General features: G+C 44.9%; 4 protein-coding genes across 5 annotated transcripts; 2 read left to right on the forward strand and 2 right to left on the reverse strand.

The window, feature by feature from the left end:
* Positions 1-249: 249 nt before the first annotated feature.
* Positions 250-4,428, forward strand: LOC120704137 (putative clathrin assembly protein At5g57200). The gene is made up of 15 exons (XM_039988415.1): positions 250-484; positions 638-707; positions 814-911; positions 1,167-1,305; positions 1,605-1,732; positions 1,846-1,938; positions 2,051-2,101; positions 2,195-2,260; positions 2,358-2,423; positions 2,519-2,599; positions 2,820-2,897; positions 2,992-3,168; positions 3,257-3,335; positions 3,508-3,626; positions 3,762-4,428. The coding sequence occupies exons 1-15, from the start codon at positions 398-400 to the stop codon at positions 4,155-4,157; spliced, it is 1,728 nt and encodes a 575-aa protein (XP_039844349.1). The 5' UTR covers positions 250-397; the 3' UTR covers positions 4,158-4,428.
* On the reverse strand, positions 4,416-5,484 carry LOC120704135. Its single transcript, XM_039988412.1, has 2 exons — positions 4,922-5,484; positions 4,416-4,699 (listed from the first exon to the last, which is right to left on the reverse strand). The coding sequence occupies exons 1-2, from the start codon at positions 5,355-5,357 to the stop codon at positions 4,641-4,643; spliced, it is 495 nt and encodes a 164-aa protein (XP_039844346.1). The 5' UTR covers positions 5,358-5,484; the 3' UTR covers positions 4,416-4,640.
* Positions 5,485-5,567: 83 nt separating this feature from the next.
* On the forward strand, positions 5,568-7,656 carry LOC120704136 (diphthamide biosynthesis protein 3-like). Its single transcript, XM_039988413.1, has 2 exons — positions 5,568-5,958; positions 7,326-7,656. Exon 1 carries the CDS (start codon positions 5,685-5,687, stop codon positions 5,928-5,930), a length of 246 nt encoding a protein of 81 aa, XP_039844347.1. The 5' UTR covers positions 5,568-5,684; the 3' UTR covers positions 5,931-5,958; positions 7,326-7,656.
* A 346-nt stretch (positions 7,657-8,002) lies between these two features.
* Positions 8,003-12,578, reverse strand: LOC120704134 (TBC1 domain family member 5 homolog A-like). Of its 2 annotated transcripts, none has more exons than XM_039988410.1 (5): positions 12,193-12,578; positions 11,627-11,730; positions 10,897-11,073; positions 8,742-10,405; positions 8,003-8,401 (listed from the first exon to the last, which is right to left on the reverse strand). In XM_039988410.1, the coding sequence occupies exons 1-5, from the start codon at positions 12,333-12,335 to the stop codon at positions 8,255-8,257; spliced, it is 2,235 nt and encodes a 744-aa protein (XP_039844344.1). In that variant the 5' UTR covers positions 12,336-12,578; the 3' UTR covers positions 8,003-8,254. The 2 variants fall into 2 exon arrangements, with proteins under 2 accessions (XP_039844344.1, XP_039844345.1); XM_039988411.1 differs by lacking the exon at positions 12,193-12,578 and adding an exon at positions 11,152-11,524 and having other exon boundaries at positions 11,627-12,176.
* Between the last annotated feature and the right edge of the window lie 295 nt (positions 12,579-12,873).

Consider the following 12,873-nt stretch of genomic DNA (forward strand, 5'->3'; position numbering starts at 1 on the left):
GGCTTCCGATGACACAACACATCCAACACAGAAATAGGTGGAGAAACATCCCTACCCACCTTCAAATTATTTTTGAATACCATCAAAATAAATTTATTTTTGAATCGAGCTATCTGCTGCTGGGCCGGGCCCCAAGGGCTGGCAGAGGGAGTCCCGGCCCAGCCGCGCACGCCCGTCGCCGCCCTGCTTGCTTTCCCACCAAAACGACGCGAGCCCGCGCCTCCCGTCCTCCTCCCTTGGTGGGGCCCTCTCCGTCCGTCGCGCGCTAAACTTGGGTCAGGGGAGCGACTTGGCTGGCACGCGGGGAGGTCGGTCGGCCGGCCGGTGGGTGAGCGGCGATCGTGGCCCGTGGGGGCGCGCGGCGGCGGCGGGGCACGGCGGCGCCGGGCGCGCGGGCATGGGTTCCGGGACGTGGCGCAAGGCCTACGGCGCGCTCAAGGACTCCACCAAGGTCGGCCTCGCCAACTTCAACAGCGAGTACAAGGTGACGACGATGAATCGATGGCGCCTCCCCCCATCTGCTCCCAATCCTGATCTTCCTTCCGGCCGGCGGCCATGGCGCTTCGCCGCTTCTCCGCTCATCCACTACGAGAAAAAGATTCGCCCCTAATTTATTTAATTTCTGAATCTCTCGCAGGAGTTGGACATCGCCATCGTGAAGGCGACCAACCACGTCGAGTGCCCGCCCAAGGAGCGCCACCTCAGGAGTGAGTGCCCGTGATTAAAATGCGGATCATATCATCGTATCCGCCGGGATCGAATCCTGTTGGGGCCGGCAGGTGCTCATGGCTGGGTCCTCTGTACTCCTCGCAGGGATACTCTACGCGACCTCTGCGCATCGCCCGAGGGCTGACGTCGCCTACTCGATATGCACGCTGGCGAGGAGGCTGACCAAGACCAAGAATTGGATAGTGGGTCTTGCTCCTCCTCGCTCCTTGTTCATGAATCGATGATGGTCCTCGATCCAATCATTTCTTTAGCTTGATTGCGCATGATGAGCCGATGGTGATCCTTGATTGGGTTGGGTCATTTGTTTTCTGGCTGCCCCGCCCGATTATGTTTCGTTTTCCGACCGTGAGAGATGAATAGCTTCTGAAAATTGCACGTTCTGTGGCATCTTGTGAAGGACTGGCATGACTGGATCTCGACCCATTTCTTGGTGACAGGTTGCAGTGAAAACGTTGATAGTGATCCACAGGCTACTCAGAGAAGGTGATGGCACATTCAGGGAGGATTTCCTGACCTATTCGTACAGAGGAAACATTCTGCAGATCCCTCATTTCAAGGATGACTCCAGCCCATTAGGTGGGTTGGGTTCATTCTGCATTGTCTTTTTTTTTGGGGGGGGGGGGGTGTAACTCGTATATTTATATATGAATATAGATAACCGAGAGCAGGGATAGGGATCTTGTCTATATATTACATAATTGCAGCCTCTTGGCTACTGAAAAGGAGCCAAATTTATGGCTCAAGGATGTAGATTGTATAACTGTCACAAAGTCCATGGTCTAAACAAATCTGCATTTTTCTAGGGGAGTCCAAAAAAATGTGGCCTCCCAGTGGTTCATATCTGAACAGACTTCTCTGCTCACTCCTTCCTCCAGCTTGGGATTGCTCTGCTTGGGTTCGCACGTACGCGCTCTACCTAGATGAACGGGTGGAGTGCTTCAGGGTTCTCAAGTATGATGTTGAAGCTGATCGTCTGCTGAAATTACCCCAGGCGTCTGGCAAGGTCAGCTTTTCCATGCTTTCGAACCAACATCTTGCAGTCTTGGTTGGCATCATTTTGAGTTGTTTGACCCATGAGTAGTGCTGTGCTGATTGCTGAACCTTGATGAATTCCAGGCACACAGCAGAACAAGAACCCTTCCACTCGCGGATCTTTTGGAACAGTTGCCTGCACTGCAGAAACTGCTTCTCAGGCTTATTTACTGCCAGGTTTGAAGAATAAGGAACAGTACTAAGCTTGAAAATAAGAAACTGTATCAAGCCAGTGGATGCAACTCTCTGATATTGGCATGCCATTTCATTTTCCATCACCACTTTGCAGCCTGAAGGTGCAGCCTGCGCAAATTACCTTGTACAGTATGCGCTAGCCCTTGTGAGTCTGAAACTCGTTCTGACATCTTTTTAGTAAAGGATAGTGTCCATTTCCTTATAGTCTTAAGTCTTACAGAGGTCTTATGGGCCCTAGGTTTTGAAGGAAAGTTTCAAAATATACTGTTCAATCAATGATGGCATCATCAATCTTGTTGATATGGTATGCGAACAGTTCTTACTGAGATGCCTTTTCCATGTATGTATATGTCCGTTGTCTGAACATAAGCTGAAATCCTTGTATCTCTTATGTGATGCAGTATTTTGAGATGCCAAAATATGATGCGATCAAGGCCCTTGAAATCTATAAACGAGCTGGCCAGCAGGTATAGAAACTACGCAGTGTACCATCTTCTCTAGCATATATGGATGAACTAGCTGTTTCTAATATTGTCATGGTGTGGATTCATCAATTTCACAGGCAGAAAAGCTTTCTAATTTCTACGACCAGTGCAAACATCTTGATCTGGCCAGGACTTTCCAATTTCCTACACTGAGGCAGGTATGTTCCATCGGTCATTAATTACTGATTTTAACAGATAAATCTCCATAATTTTAGGGAAGATAAGTATTTACATTACTGACTATACCAGTCAAGTGTAAAAAATGCTAGTCATTTAAATCTCATTTGGAAATGACATAAAACGTGTGCCCTACGCACACTAGATTGCACTATTAGTCTTTTACTGATAGTGATAGTGCTACTACTTACCGGTATGCAGCCGCCTCCTTCATTTCTTGTGACTATGGAAGAGTACATCAGAGAAGCACCCAGAGCCAACATTGAGAGTAAGAGTTTGGTGAGTGCTTTCAGTATCAGGAACACCGTAAAAGGCCAGAACCTGGAGGAGAAAATGATAATGTTATGATTATTCTTGCTATTTGCTAAACCAGGAAAATGAGGAGCATCAACCTAGTGATAATGAAGAAGCAGCTCCACAGGAAACCGAGAAACTGGTTGAAGAGGTAAAACAAGTACCTGCAGAACCTGAAGAAGAACCGCAACTCGCTGCTGAACCTGCAGAAGAAGCAGTGGATCCTGAACCACCAACGATCACCGGAGACCTATTAGTATTTCCTCTATGTCCCTTGAACAATGTACTGTTCAGCTCAGTATCAGTCTCTAAGCCTCATGTTCTTGCTACTATATTACTTGCAGAACTTGGATGAAGAGGTAAACCCCATGATTGCAGACCTTGAAGCAAGCAATGCACTGGCTCTGGCTATTGTGGCACCAGGTTCAGTGTTTATGATATCCATGCACTGCTCATTAGCAAATTATATTAAGCACAACTGCACTATCAGCAGTTTTAATTGATGTTATTTTGTGCAGAGAATTCTTTTACTTTAGAAAGATCATATGTGCTATGCATATTGCACCATCATTAGTAATTTGTCTCTTAAATGTAGGGAGTGAAAACAAGATGTCAAATTCTCGAGACTTGTTTGCCCTTGACAAGTCTGGATGGGAATTGGCACTGGTTACTGCTCCAAGTAACCACACAAATCAACAAATGGACAATCAATTGGTATGTATAACTTTGGTATCGCTAGAGAAAATGTGATCATGGGACAGATTATTAACAGCAAAAGATGCGGTCATAAGTTAATAACAAATTTAAGTAATACCAGTCAGAGCTTATAATTTAGCATTTGATCAACAGGCTGGAGGTTTTGACAAGCTATTGCTAGACAGCCTTTATGAAGATGAGGCAAGGAGGCAGCAAATAGCCAGTGTGACCTACACAGGAAGTCTTGCAGCAAACCCGTTTGACTCCAACGATCCATTTGCCATGTCAAACAGCTTCGCGCCACCGTCAAATGTGCAGTTAGCTATGATGACAGAGCAGCAGCAATATTACCAGGCACAACAGCAGCAGTACTTTCAGGTACAGCAGCAACAACAGATGGTGATGTTGCCGCCTCAAACATACCAGCAGCAGTCTCCTTATTCTGGCGCTCCTTCTCAAGCCGCGCTATCCAATCCCTTTGGTGATCCATTCAGTAGCCTCGTTGCAATGGCTACTCCGCCAAAACAAAGCAATTCAAATTTAGTCTGAATTGCATATTTTGTTCCCAAAGCACCCTAATTTCCATCATTCACAGCATTGGAAATTCTGAGGAGCAACTTGTATAGTTCAAAAATTTTGAATACTGTATCTATGACTACACTCTGTACTGCTGTAGTACTCATATAGTCATATTTGGAAACTAATATGGCCACAGTGATGTCCATATGATACACAGTTTTGACTTGTACACCAATATCACCAAACATTCCCGCATGTTTACCATCATACATCCCAGAAGTCAGACAATATCAGAAAAGACCGCGAAATCATGATTTTATTTATTGGCACGTCTTACATAAAAATTAGATCACATGAATTCGGTACAATTTTATGGTCTGCAGTAGATCACGAATTCAGTGTTACAAACTTTTGTACAATAGGAGTAAGTGATAGGAGACCATGAAAAGGGGCATCTTTTCTTGATCCCCAATTTCATCCAGTGCAACAGGTAGCAGGTAGCCCCCCTTACATTCAGTCCTCTTGAGCTGGATTATCCAGACTTGAGCTCTTCATTTCATCCGGAAAGTGGCCTGCATATTCATCAATACTCCGTGTAAGACAGAATTTTCACTAAGTAGGAGCAACACATCAACTCGGATTGCAGAGGAACATAGCAAAACGATAAACTAAAAAAAAAACTTATTATTTCTGAAGTCTAGCAGTTCTGGCATCTTATGTAATGCGTTTCAGTTCAGGATTGTGCCGCACATTGGAATATTGAAATGGAGATCACAAGTAGTCCAATTGCTTACCATCGATGAAGTAGGTCGAGCACGGGTACCCGCGGGAGGCGGCGGCGACGGCGCGGGCCTCGTCGGCTGAGAGCTCCCGCCGCGGCGCCGCTGACTCCACGAACCCACCACCGTGGCTGACGAGCGCGAGGATCCCCAGGGCCGCGCCGGCGGGCCGGGGCGGCACGAAGTAGGACGTCCCGGGCCGGAACGGCGCCCACTCGGGCTCGGCCATCCGCGCCATGACGCCGTCGATCGCCTCCTCCAGCCGCCGGGCCACCGCGGCGGCGTCGGCTGGCGTGTTCGACGGCCCCGCGGCGTCCGCTTCGGGAACCTCCGCCGCACGCCGGCGGGTGTGGCTGTGCCGGCGGCTCAGGACCACGGCGGGCTGGGGCTGGGCCTGGGCCCCGAGGCGGCGCGCCAGGATCGCCGCCCGGGAGGAGAGCACGCGCGCCATGGACCCTCTTCACGTCGCGCGGTTAGGGTCGGGGCTTGCAGCCTGGGAGACGGAGCTGCGCGTGCGGCGGGCGCGTGCTGTGCCGTGGCGGGGTCGCGAAGGTGTGGGGGACTTGGGGAGAGAAGTGGGGGGAGCGTCGGGTAATATAGCAGCCGGTCGAGGGCTTTTCCGCAAAAGAGCTGGTGGTCGGTTCCGAGTCGGGCCTGCCATCGGGTGCGTCCTTTTGGGCGGAAACCGCAGGCTGGTCTCCGCCGCGGAAAACCGACCGCGTCTTCTCGGCTCTCTCTGGTTGCGGGCGCGGTCGGGAGGCTAGGGTTTCGCGGCGAGATGTCGGCGTACGACGAGGTGGAGATCGAGGACATGGAGTGGAACGCGGAGCTGAAGGCGTACACGTACCCGTGCCCCTGCGGCGACCTCTTCCAGATCACGCTCGAGGACCTCCGCCTCGGGGAGGAGATTGCGCGGTGCCTCTCGTGCTCCCTCTTCCTCACCGTGGTCTACAACGCCGAGGACTTCGCCGACGCCAAGGAGCCGCCCCACAAGCCGGGCCCAAGCCCGGTCGCCGTCGCCTGAGGCGGTCCCCCCCGTGCGCGGCGAGATGGTAAGGCCTCAATTTCGTTGTGGTTTCGGTAATTATGGGGAAATTTCATCTTAGTAGTTTTTGGTGCAGTAAGATTAGGGGAGTAAAATCCAGCTAGATTTTTTTTTTGAAGCATGTAACTGTGGTTATATGGTTGGATTATCACCCTTTTATGTGGAATTGTGGATTATTGATTGCTGTTTGAAGAAATGGAGAGTATTGATTCTACCATTGATTACAAAACACAAGTTTGATTCTTTGTGTCTTTAATTTCTGTCACAACCTACCCAACCTTGCCAAAAAAAAAAAAAATTGCTGGCCCAAGCCAAAGTTTTGGTTAGCCATTAGGTAGCCATTGATTGGCAAGAAGATAGAATCCTGCAGAATTATTGTGGGTATATGTCAACATTTGGGCATTTGTCATCCATCCAAGTAATTGCTGCATCTTTGTGGAATTAACAGTGTCTTAGAAGGCTGGTTGGGCAAAGACCGAGCACACCTAGGCCACAGCTTTGCCATGCAGAGTATTTTTTCTGTTTACGCTCTGTTGCCTAGGTTAAACAGAGTTGAGACTTTGTTGCTGGCTAGGACTCCGGATTTAGTAAGACAATTAAACTTGATGGTTCTGTCAGCTGAGTGGCTGATACGAGCTTTGGGATGTGGTTTTTCTTGGCTGACATACAAGGTCTGCTGACTGATGTGGCATAGCTATCATTTTCCTGCTGGCTTATGTATGCATCATTTCAATGTTTGCTCCCTGGTTATCTTGTTAAGGCAGGTACATTAGAATTGAAATAATCTATGCCAGCCAACTACATTTTGTTTGTCCATAATGACAGGGCTCATGATTGTTTAACTACTTCGCAGCTGTTTGTATCTTATTTTACCTGGCAGGATGAGTTATGGATTTGGTTAATATAAGTGGGTCCTGATTGTTAGTCTGAGAATTTCTTATCTAATTCTAGCTCTACATCTTGGTAGTCTCTTACAGTGTTCACCTTTCTGAGTTGTGCATGGTTGTATTTTGCACATTCTGTGCCTTAGTTATTTGTTTCCTTGACTGTATCTGACTGGAAGCTTCTATGTGGGTCAATTTTGTGTGGTTACCATTACAAGATTAATTTTGATTTAGTGTGACAGCACAGGGAGACCATGTTATACATATACTTACCAAAATGATTTCCAAGAGTAGTATGATGTACAATTTTTATAGCTTGGTTCATACTATGAAAGTTAATAGTTTATTTTCAAGTAGTTTGGTTCACACCAGATATCACATTCTACTATCTTCGCTGCATGTGTAGTCCAGTGTTATCATGTTTTTTTTTTGAAGGACCACAGATGTTTCATATTTGAATCCTGCTGACATTATTTTGCATTGCTTGCAGGAGGCGTTGAATTGATCTCAGGGCAGGAAAAGAAACGAGATTTGATGTTTGACATCCACGAGAGCATTTGTACAACTACCACTACTTAGATGAGTGGGCTCAGAGGCATACTATTAAAGCTTAGGTTGTTATAAATTATCTTTTTGTATGGGTGACCTACTATTGTAAGGTGGCATAACAACTTATGCTTCAAATTTTTGTTTGTGAATTTTCTTGCCTCGATCTCTCTTTAGCAAGATACAATCCCAATTCATCGTCAGTATATTCATCCACCTTGTGAATTCTTGATGAAGCTAAGGTATTGTGTCGTATAGACACTGCATCTACTTCATTCCTTGTTCAGGTCTTCAAGATGTTAAATTTCACCTGTATGGTGCTGTTTTACTCTGTAGAACTTCATATCATACATTTTGTGATCCCTTCTTTGGATCACCATATAGTCCAGCACCTGGTACCACCTGGACCCTATACAGCGGAATCAACTGGAAGTCAAGTTGCACCTGACGCAAGCAACATGGCATATGATTTGAGTTATTTTTTTCTTGGTGAATTTCTAGTGAGCTGATGCACCTCTGATGAGGCTCACAGGGACAATAACAGCTATCTTTTTTTGGTTCTCAAAAATAGGAAAGATTTCTTTTCAAAAAGGGAAAAAAAGAAAAAGAGAGAACGGGACATTTGGAATAAACTTTGCAGATTTATTATTGGGTCACAAGCCAAAAAAATATATATTCAGCCTTAACTTCGCAACCATCAAACAGCTGTTCAGATGTACAATTAGGATTTATCTTACAAACTACTATCTACCAATCAATCAGATGGTTATACACTGTTGGCATGTTACATCAAATCCATTATCAAATGTAGATATGTATAGAAACTATAAAACCGTATATATAGAGAAGAAAAAATATGTATAGCTGTACTGGTTAGATTTGACGTAGATGGTCACTGATCTTCCTTAGTTCTTTTAGAGCTGCTACCGCCTTAGCTTGCTCTGTGCTTCTAGACATAGATTTCTCAAGTTTTTCCACCGAAGTTGAGAGTGAACTGGGTTGAAATAGCAACTCGATAGCCTGTGATATAAACTAAGAAATTAGACAAGGGCAAAGAGATGAGCAAAAGGTACAGCATGACCTAAGCTTAACATGTACATATCCAACAACTGGCGCATTATATGCATGTCCCGACCTTTCTTCCTCTTACTTACTAGACAGAAAAGCAGGGGGGATGGAAAGTACAAACTTCACTGTTTTTTAAACATTTCTAGTGTCAACAATTATCAGAATGTAAGCCTATGAGTCCTAAAAGAATAAGACACCTATAGGATCACCAATATACATTATGAATTTTACAAAAGGAAAGGATCAATCAGATAAGAAATATACACGTTTTAGCTTTTGTCAAGCAAGTTACCTGAATGTTCTCAACCATTGATTCACCGAGATATCTTAATGTTCTGGTTAACTCTTTATCAGCCGTATTTGAAATCGAACGTATTACCAATGTTTCCTTTTGGCCACCTTCAGCCATAGTGGGATTTTGGTCATATTTTATTTTCAACTTTCCATCACCAGAACAGAGTCTTTCCTGTTGAACTGGATGACTATCCACTATTCCAGATGTTCGATTCATTGTGGTTGCTGCTTCATCAGTTCTATCTCTGCACCCGGAGTGTGGATAAGGCTCATTAACCACATTGTCATCACAGGGAACACATGGTTCTTCCATATGATGGGTATCACGATCGTATTCAGTACCACATGACAAAGAGGTGCTACTGCTCCTCGATAAATACCCACTGGCTGCTCCAAGAGAATCCTTAATTTCACCTGAAGTTGAGCAGTAACCATCACGCTGGCCTGTCTCATGAGCATTCTTTGGATTACTCCCAATAGCCTCTGAAATACTTTGACCAATATGATCCTTTTGTTCTTCTATAGGAATGTGTGGCACACTATTTATGAGCTTTGCAGGAACTACATTAGTATTGCGAAGTTCATCAATAGTAGGCTGCCTAGCCGTTGAAGTAAAATTGTTGTTTTCAGAATTAGCAGCCTTGCTTCTGGAAACATTTGATTCAGTGTTAGTGTTAGACAAGCTTCTTCTCAAGAAGCCCCTTCCCTTCATCTTGAAGACATCACCACCCTTTTGGTCTATTGATGATTGGAGAATCTTCCATGTCTCTTCCCAGTAGTTGGGTGTAGTCAAGAGAGATTTTCCTCTCACAGAAGATGAAGGAAGATTTGCTTCAAGGGCAAGAGATTGCAGTATCGTGGCTTTCTCAATTAATGTCTTTAAGTCAATATCTTCTGGAAAATTTAACAACCTCACTAGGCAAGAAGTGGCATGTTCACTCCCTAACAAGGAGGATCTGAGATGAAGCATCATTGAGACTGCCATTGACAAAATCAGTGCCCCACGAGGAGAACTTAAGACTTTAAACTGATAGTCAGTCGTACTGATGTCGGTAGAATATGAATGGTTAGGAGAAGAGAATATTTCATCCCAAATAAACAGAAGATTGTCAAGTGAAAATTCACGACCAAATAGGACACGGAGCCATCGCAATGCAAAGTATTGAGGTTCCACCCCCAATTCCACAAGGTGACTATGAAGAGAGGAATCCACACTAGCAAGCAAGTGATATATTGCAGATGATGCCTCCCTTACAGGTGTTGAACCAGTGCTTGATTCTGGTGCAGGACTGAGAGAATAGAAGTCAGTGATAGCAACCACTCCTTGGGCACCATTCATCAAATTCTCAAACATAGAGTACGCATCATGCTCCATAAATTTTTCTGATAAAATAATGCCCAGCTCGCCCTCTGCTCCGTATGCATCATTTATCAAGAACAGATCCCTAGTATCAGGATCAAGGTCGGCCAAACTTCTAATTTTAGATGTTCTACCCTCAACATTGTTTTTCCTGTCACTTCTGTTCAGCTTTGACCGATCTGGAAAAGTTTGACCATCAAAATCATCATCCAGAAGCTCTTCATGAAGGTCCCTGACTTGTTTGAAGTGCTGCACATCAGCATGAAGGACATAGAGAAGAGGAGCTAAGAGTTCATGCATTCCTGTAGGAGGAAAGTGATTTACGTTGACAAACGCATATAATAGGAGAGAGGGATGCTTATGTCATCATAAAACAAAAGTTGAACTCCTCCTAATTTGGACTTGGCAGTTTAGAAAGGTTTTGGCATATCACTGCAAAGACGCGCACTTATGTTTTTGCCTTTGGCAGAAATAATGTTTAGTCGTCTAAACAGGTCAAACAAACTTTACTTCAATGTGCAGCATAGATATACCCAACAAAAATTAGATTAATACTTGCCATAAGAACTAGGCTGCTATTTTAGAAGTGAAATTTTGGTTGCCCATAGTGGCTCCATGGTAAAAAATGAATGAACGCAAGATCTAGGAGCCAACTCCAAGGGATACGGGCAATGTATGCTGTGATTTTGCTTAGGCATACCATGTTGCAGGTATACATCTTCCATCAACCATTGATATCAAACATTTTTCACGAGAAGAAAATCTCATAGTGATTGAAGCGTCAATGCGTTACCTTGTCTGTAACCAAACTCTGGGTATCTAAGGCTCCATACTAACAATATACGTCCAAGCATAGACTGACATGCGCTTGTTTGGAAGAAGTCCCCCAGTTCAGGATACAGCCGTGATAGATCTTGATTAAGCATTTTCTCAAGCTCCGCATTCCTGAAATATTGACCCCAAGTGCTGTCTGCATTCAAGATGCACAAATTTATTAAAAAACACTAATGTCACAAATGGCGAGTTGCGAAAGGTGTCACTTTCTTACATTGCTATAGTATTGAATGCTGAATCAAGAAAATGTCTGACTGATGGGAAAATAATAGTGTGTTTCTGTTGGTTGTAACTAGTCTATTATCCGTTGAGATGAAAGTGCAACAGAAACGTTTCTGCCTGCATCCCCTCCACTTTAAGTAAAAGAATACTGTATATAACATCTCATTGTCTTCTCCGCACACTGCAACTCATCTCTTACTCTAGCATGAATAGTGCATAACTCTTACAAAATCTCAATGCATTAAACATTATGAGGCTGGCAAAGTCCCTTGAATATCTTCCCTCAAAAAACAAAGTCCCTTGAATATCTTATGCAACAGTTGTGCTGGCAAAGTGCGCTTGAACATCTTATGTAACAGTCTAATCTACATGTGTTTATTAAAGTGTGAGTATATCAAGTGAATGCCTGGTATTGCAAGCAACGACAACTCAGAGAACATACTTTAAAGACAAAAGCTAGTACCTACCTGGGTTCTGTGACAGTGGATTCTCCACAATCAAGTCAGGGGCACCTGCTTCATCCTTGGAAAGATGGGGATCTATTAATAGCCTTCTCCGCAGATTAGCATATCTGCATCAAACAGCAATTGAAGCTCAAGAGTCAAAAGACCTGAGGCCTAACAATATTTGCATCTTTTACCCCATACTAAAAAGCAGTAACAACAAAGATCATCCGGTTCCTGATAATTTGCATTTTTTATTACTTGATCAGCATATCCAAGCCATAAGCTTGTTTCACTTGCAGGAGAGTGCACTAGTTACAATCCAGTATTTCCAATCGCTTGCTAGTTTGTTAACATTGAATCCAACAAAACACAAAATGCAAGAAAGATAAACAGAACAGTGGCATCGCATCGCATTTTTGGTATCTCAAGAAACAAGGATTCTTAAGATCAGAGTCTAAGATAGATCGATCCAAGAAAATTAGGTCCAAAAAGAAAAAAGATTTGCCGAGTAGCTAAACATTTCAAGAAACGGATGAAGCTTCTCCGTGGTGGAACGCAACAAGAAATGGAATGCCCCGAGACGAAACCTCCGGCGGGTGTCCGCGGCGGCGCGGCGGAGCTCGTCGATGGAGACAGCGGCGGAGCCGGGGAGGATGCCGAGATCGGCGCGCCACCGGGCGCCGCGGAGGGACGAGAAGCTCGGTCTCGCCGGAGACCCTGGCATTGTCATCTCGGCTCCAGCCTCCGACACAGAGCACGAACCAACCAGACACACCAGCAGGAAGCGGCGGATTGAGGCTGATTGGCGAGGCGGGGCCGACCGGACGAGTCGACGTCCGTTTGCGATCGCGAGAGGGAGGGATTGGGATCGAGGGACGGTGGCAGGCTGGCAGCGTGGTTTCTTGCCGTGGGAAAGGGGAGGAAGCGAGGAACAGGGGAAAGCGAGGGAGGAACGGGGAGGCTCCGCCCCCGGTGACTTGTATCACAGCTGTCGTTGGGATAAATTGCTACAGCGCCCTGTTTCCTCGGGCGCTGCTACACGGTCGCCTCAGTTGCATCATTTTTTTTTAGTTTTTTCATGCTAGAGATCCTAATGCACGATACTCACTCCCTAACTAAGATACAAGATATTTTAATTTGTTCTAAGTCAAACCACTCTAAATTTGATCAAATTCATAGAAAAAGTTAACAATATTTTGAATATTAAATGAGAATAATAAGATCAATTATATAATATACTTTTATAATTTACTTAATACAATATCTGT

This window comes from Panicum virgatum, chromosome 4K (genome assembly GCF_016808335.1).
Source record: "Panicum virgatum strain AP13 chromosome 4K, P.virgatum_v5, whole genome shotgun sequence".
Lineage (NCBI taxonomy): Eukaryota > Viridiplantae > Streptophyta > Magnoliopsida > Poales > Poaceae > Panicum > Panicum virgatum.

Excerpts from the sequence above, each read along its gene's own strand:
- LOC120704137 (XM_039988415.1), top strand. The coding sequence starts at position 398 with ATGGGTTCCGGGACGTGGCGCAAGGCCTACGGCGCGCTCAAGGACTCC. Across the intron at positions 2,102-2,194 it reads TACAGTATGCGCTAGCCCTT|GTTTTGAAGGAAAGTTTCAA; the intron begins GTGAGTCTGAAA and ends TATGGGCCCTAG. Across the intron at positions 3,627-3,761 it reads AACAAATGGACAATCAATTG|GCTGGAGGTTTTGACAAGCT; the intron begins GTATGTATAACT and ends TTTGATCAACAG.
- LOC120704135 (XM_039988412.1), bottom strand. The coding sequence starts at position 5,357 with ATGGCGCGCGTGCTCTCCTCCCGGGCGGCGATCCTGGCGCGCCGCCTC. Across the intron at positions 4,700-4,921 it reads CTCGACCTACTTCATCGATG|GCCACTTTCCGGATGAAATG; the intron begins GTAAGCAATTGG and ends ATGAATATGCAG.
- LOC120704136 (XM_039988413.1), top strand. The coding sequence starts at position 5,685 with ATGTCGGCGTACGACGAGGTGGAGATCGAGGACATGGAGTGGAACGCG.
- LOC120704134 (XM_039988410.1), bottom strand. The coding sequence starts at position 12,335 with ATGACAATGCCAGGGTCTCCGGCGAGACCGAGCTTCTCGTCCCTCCGC. Across the intron at positions 11,731-12,192 it reads GCCGCGGACACCCGCCGGAG|ATATGCTAATCTGCGGAGAA; the intron begins GTTTCGTCTCGG and ends TGTTTGATGCAG. Across the intron at positions 8,402-8,741 it reads CAATGGTTGAGAACATTCAG|GCTATCGAGTTGCTATTTCA; the intron begins GTAACTTGCTTG and ends TTTATATCACAG.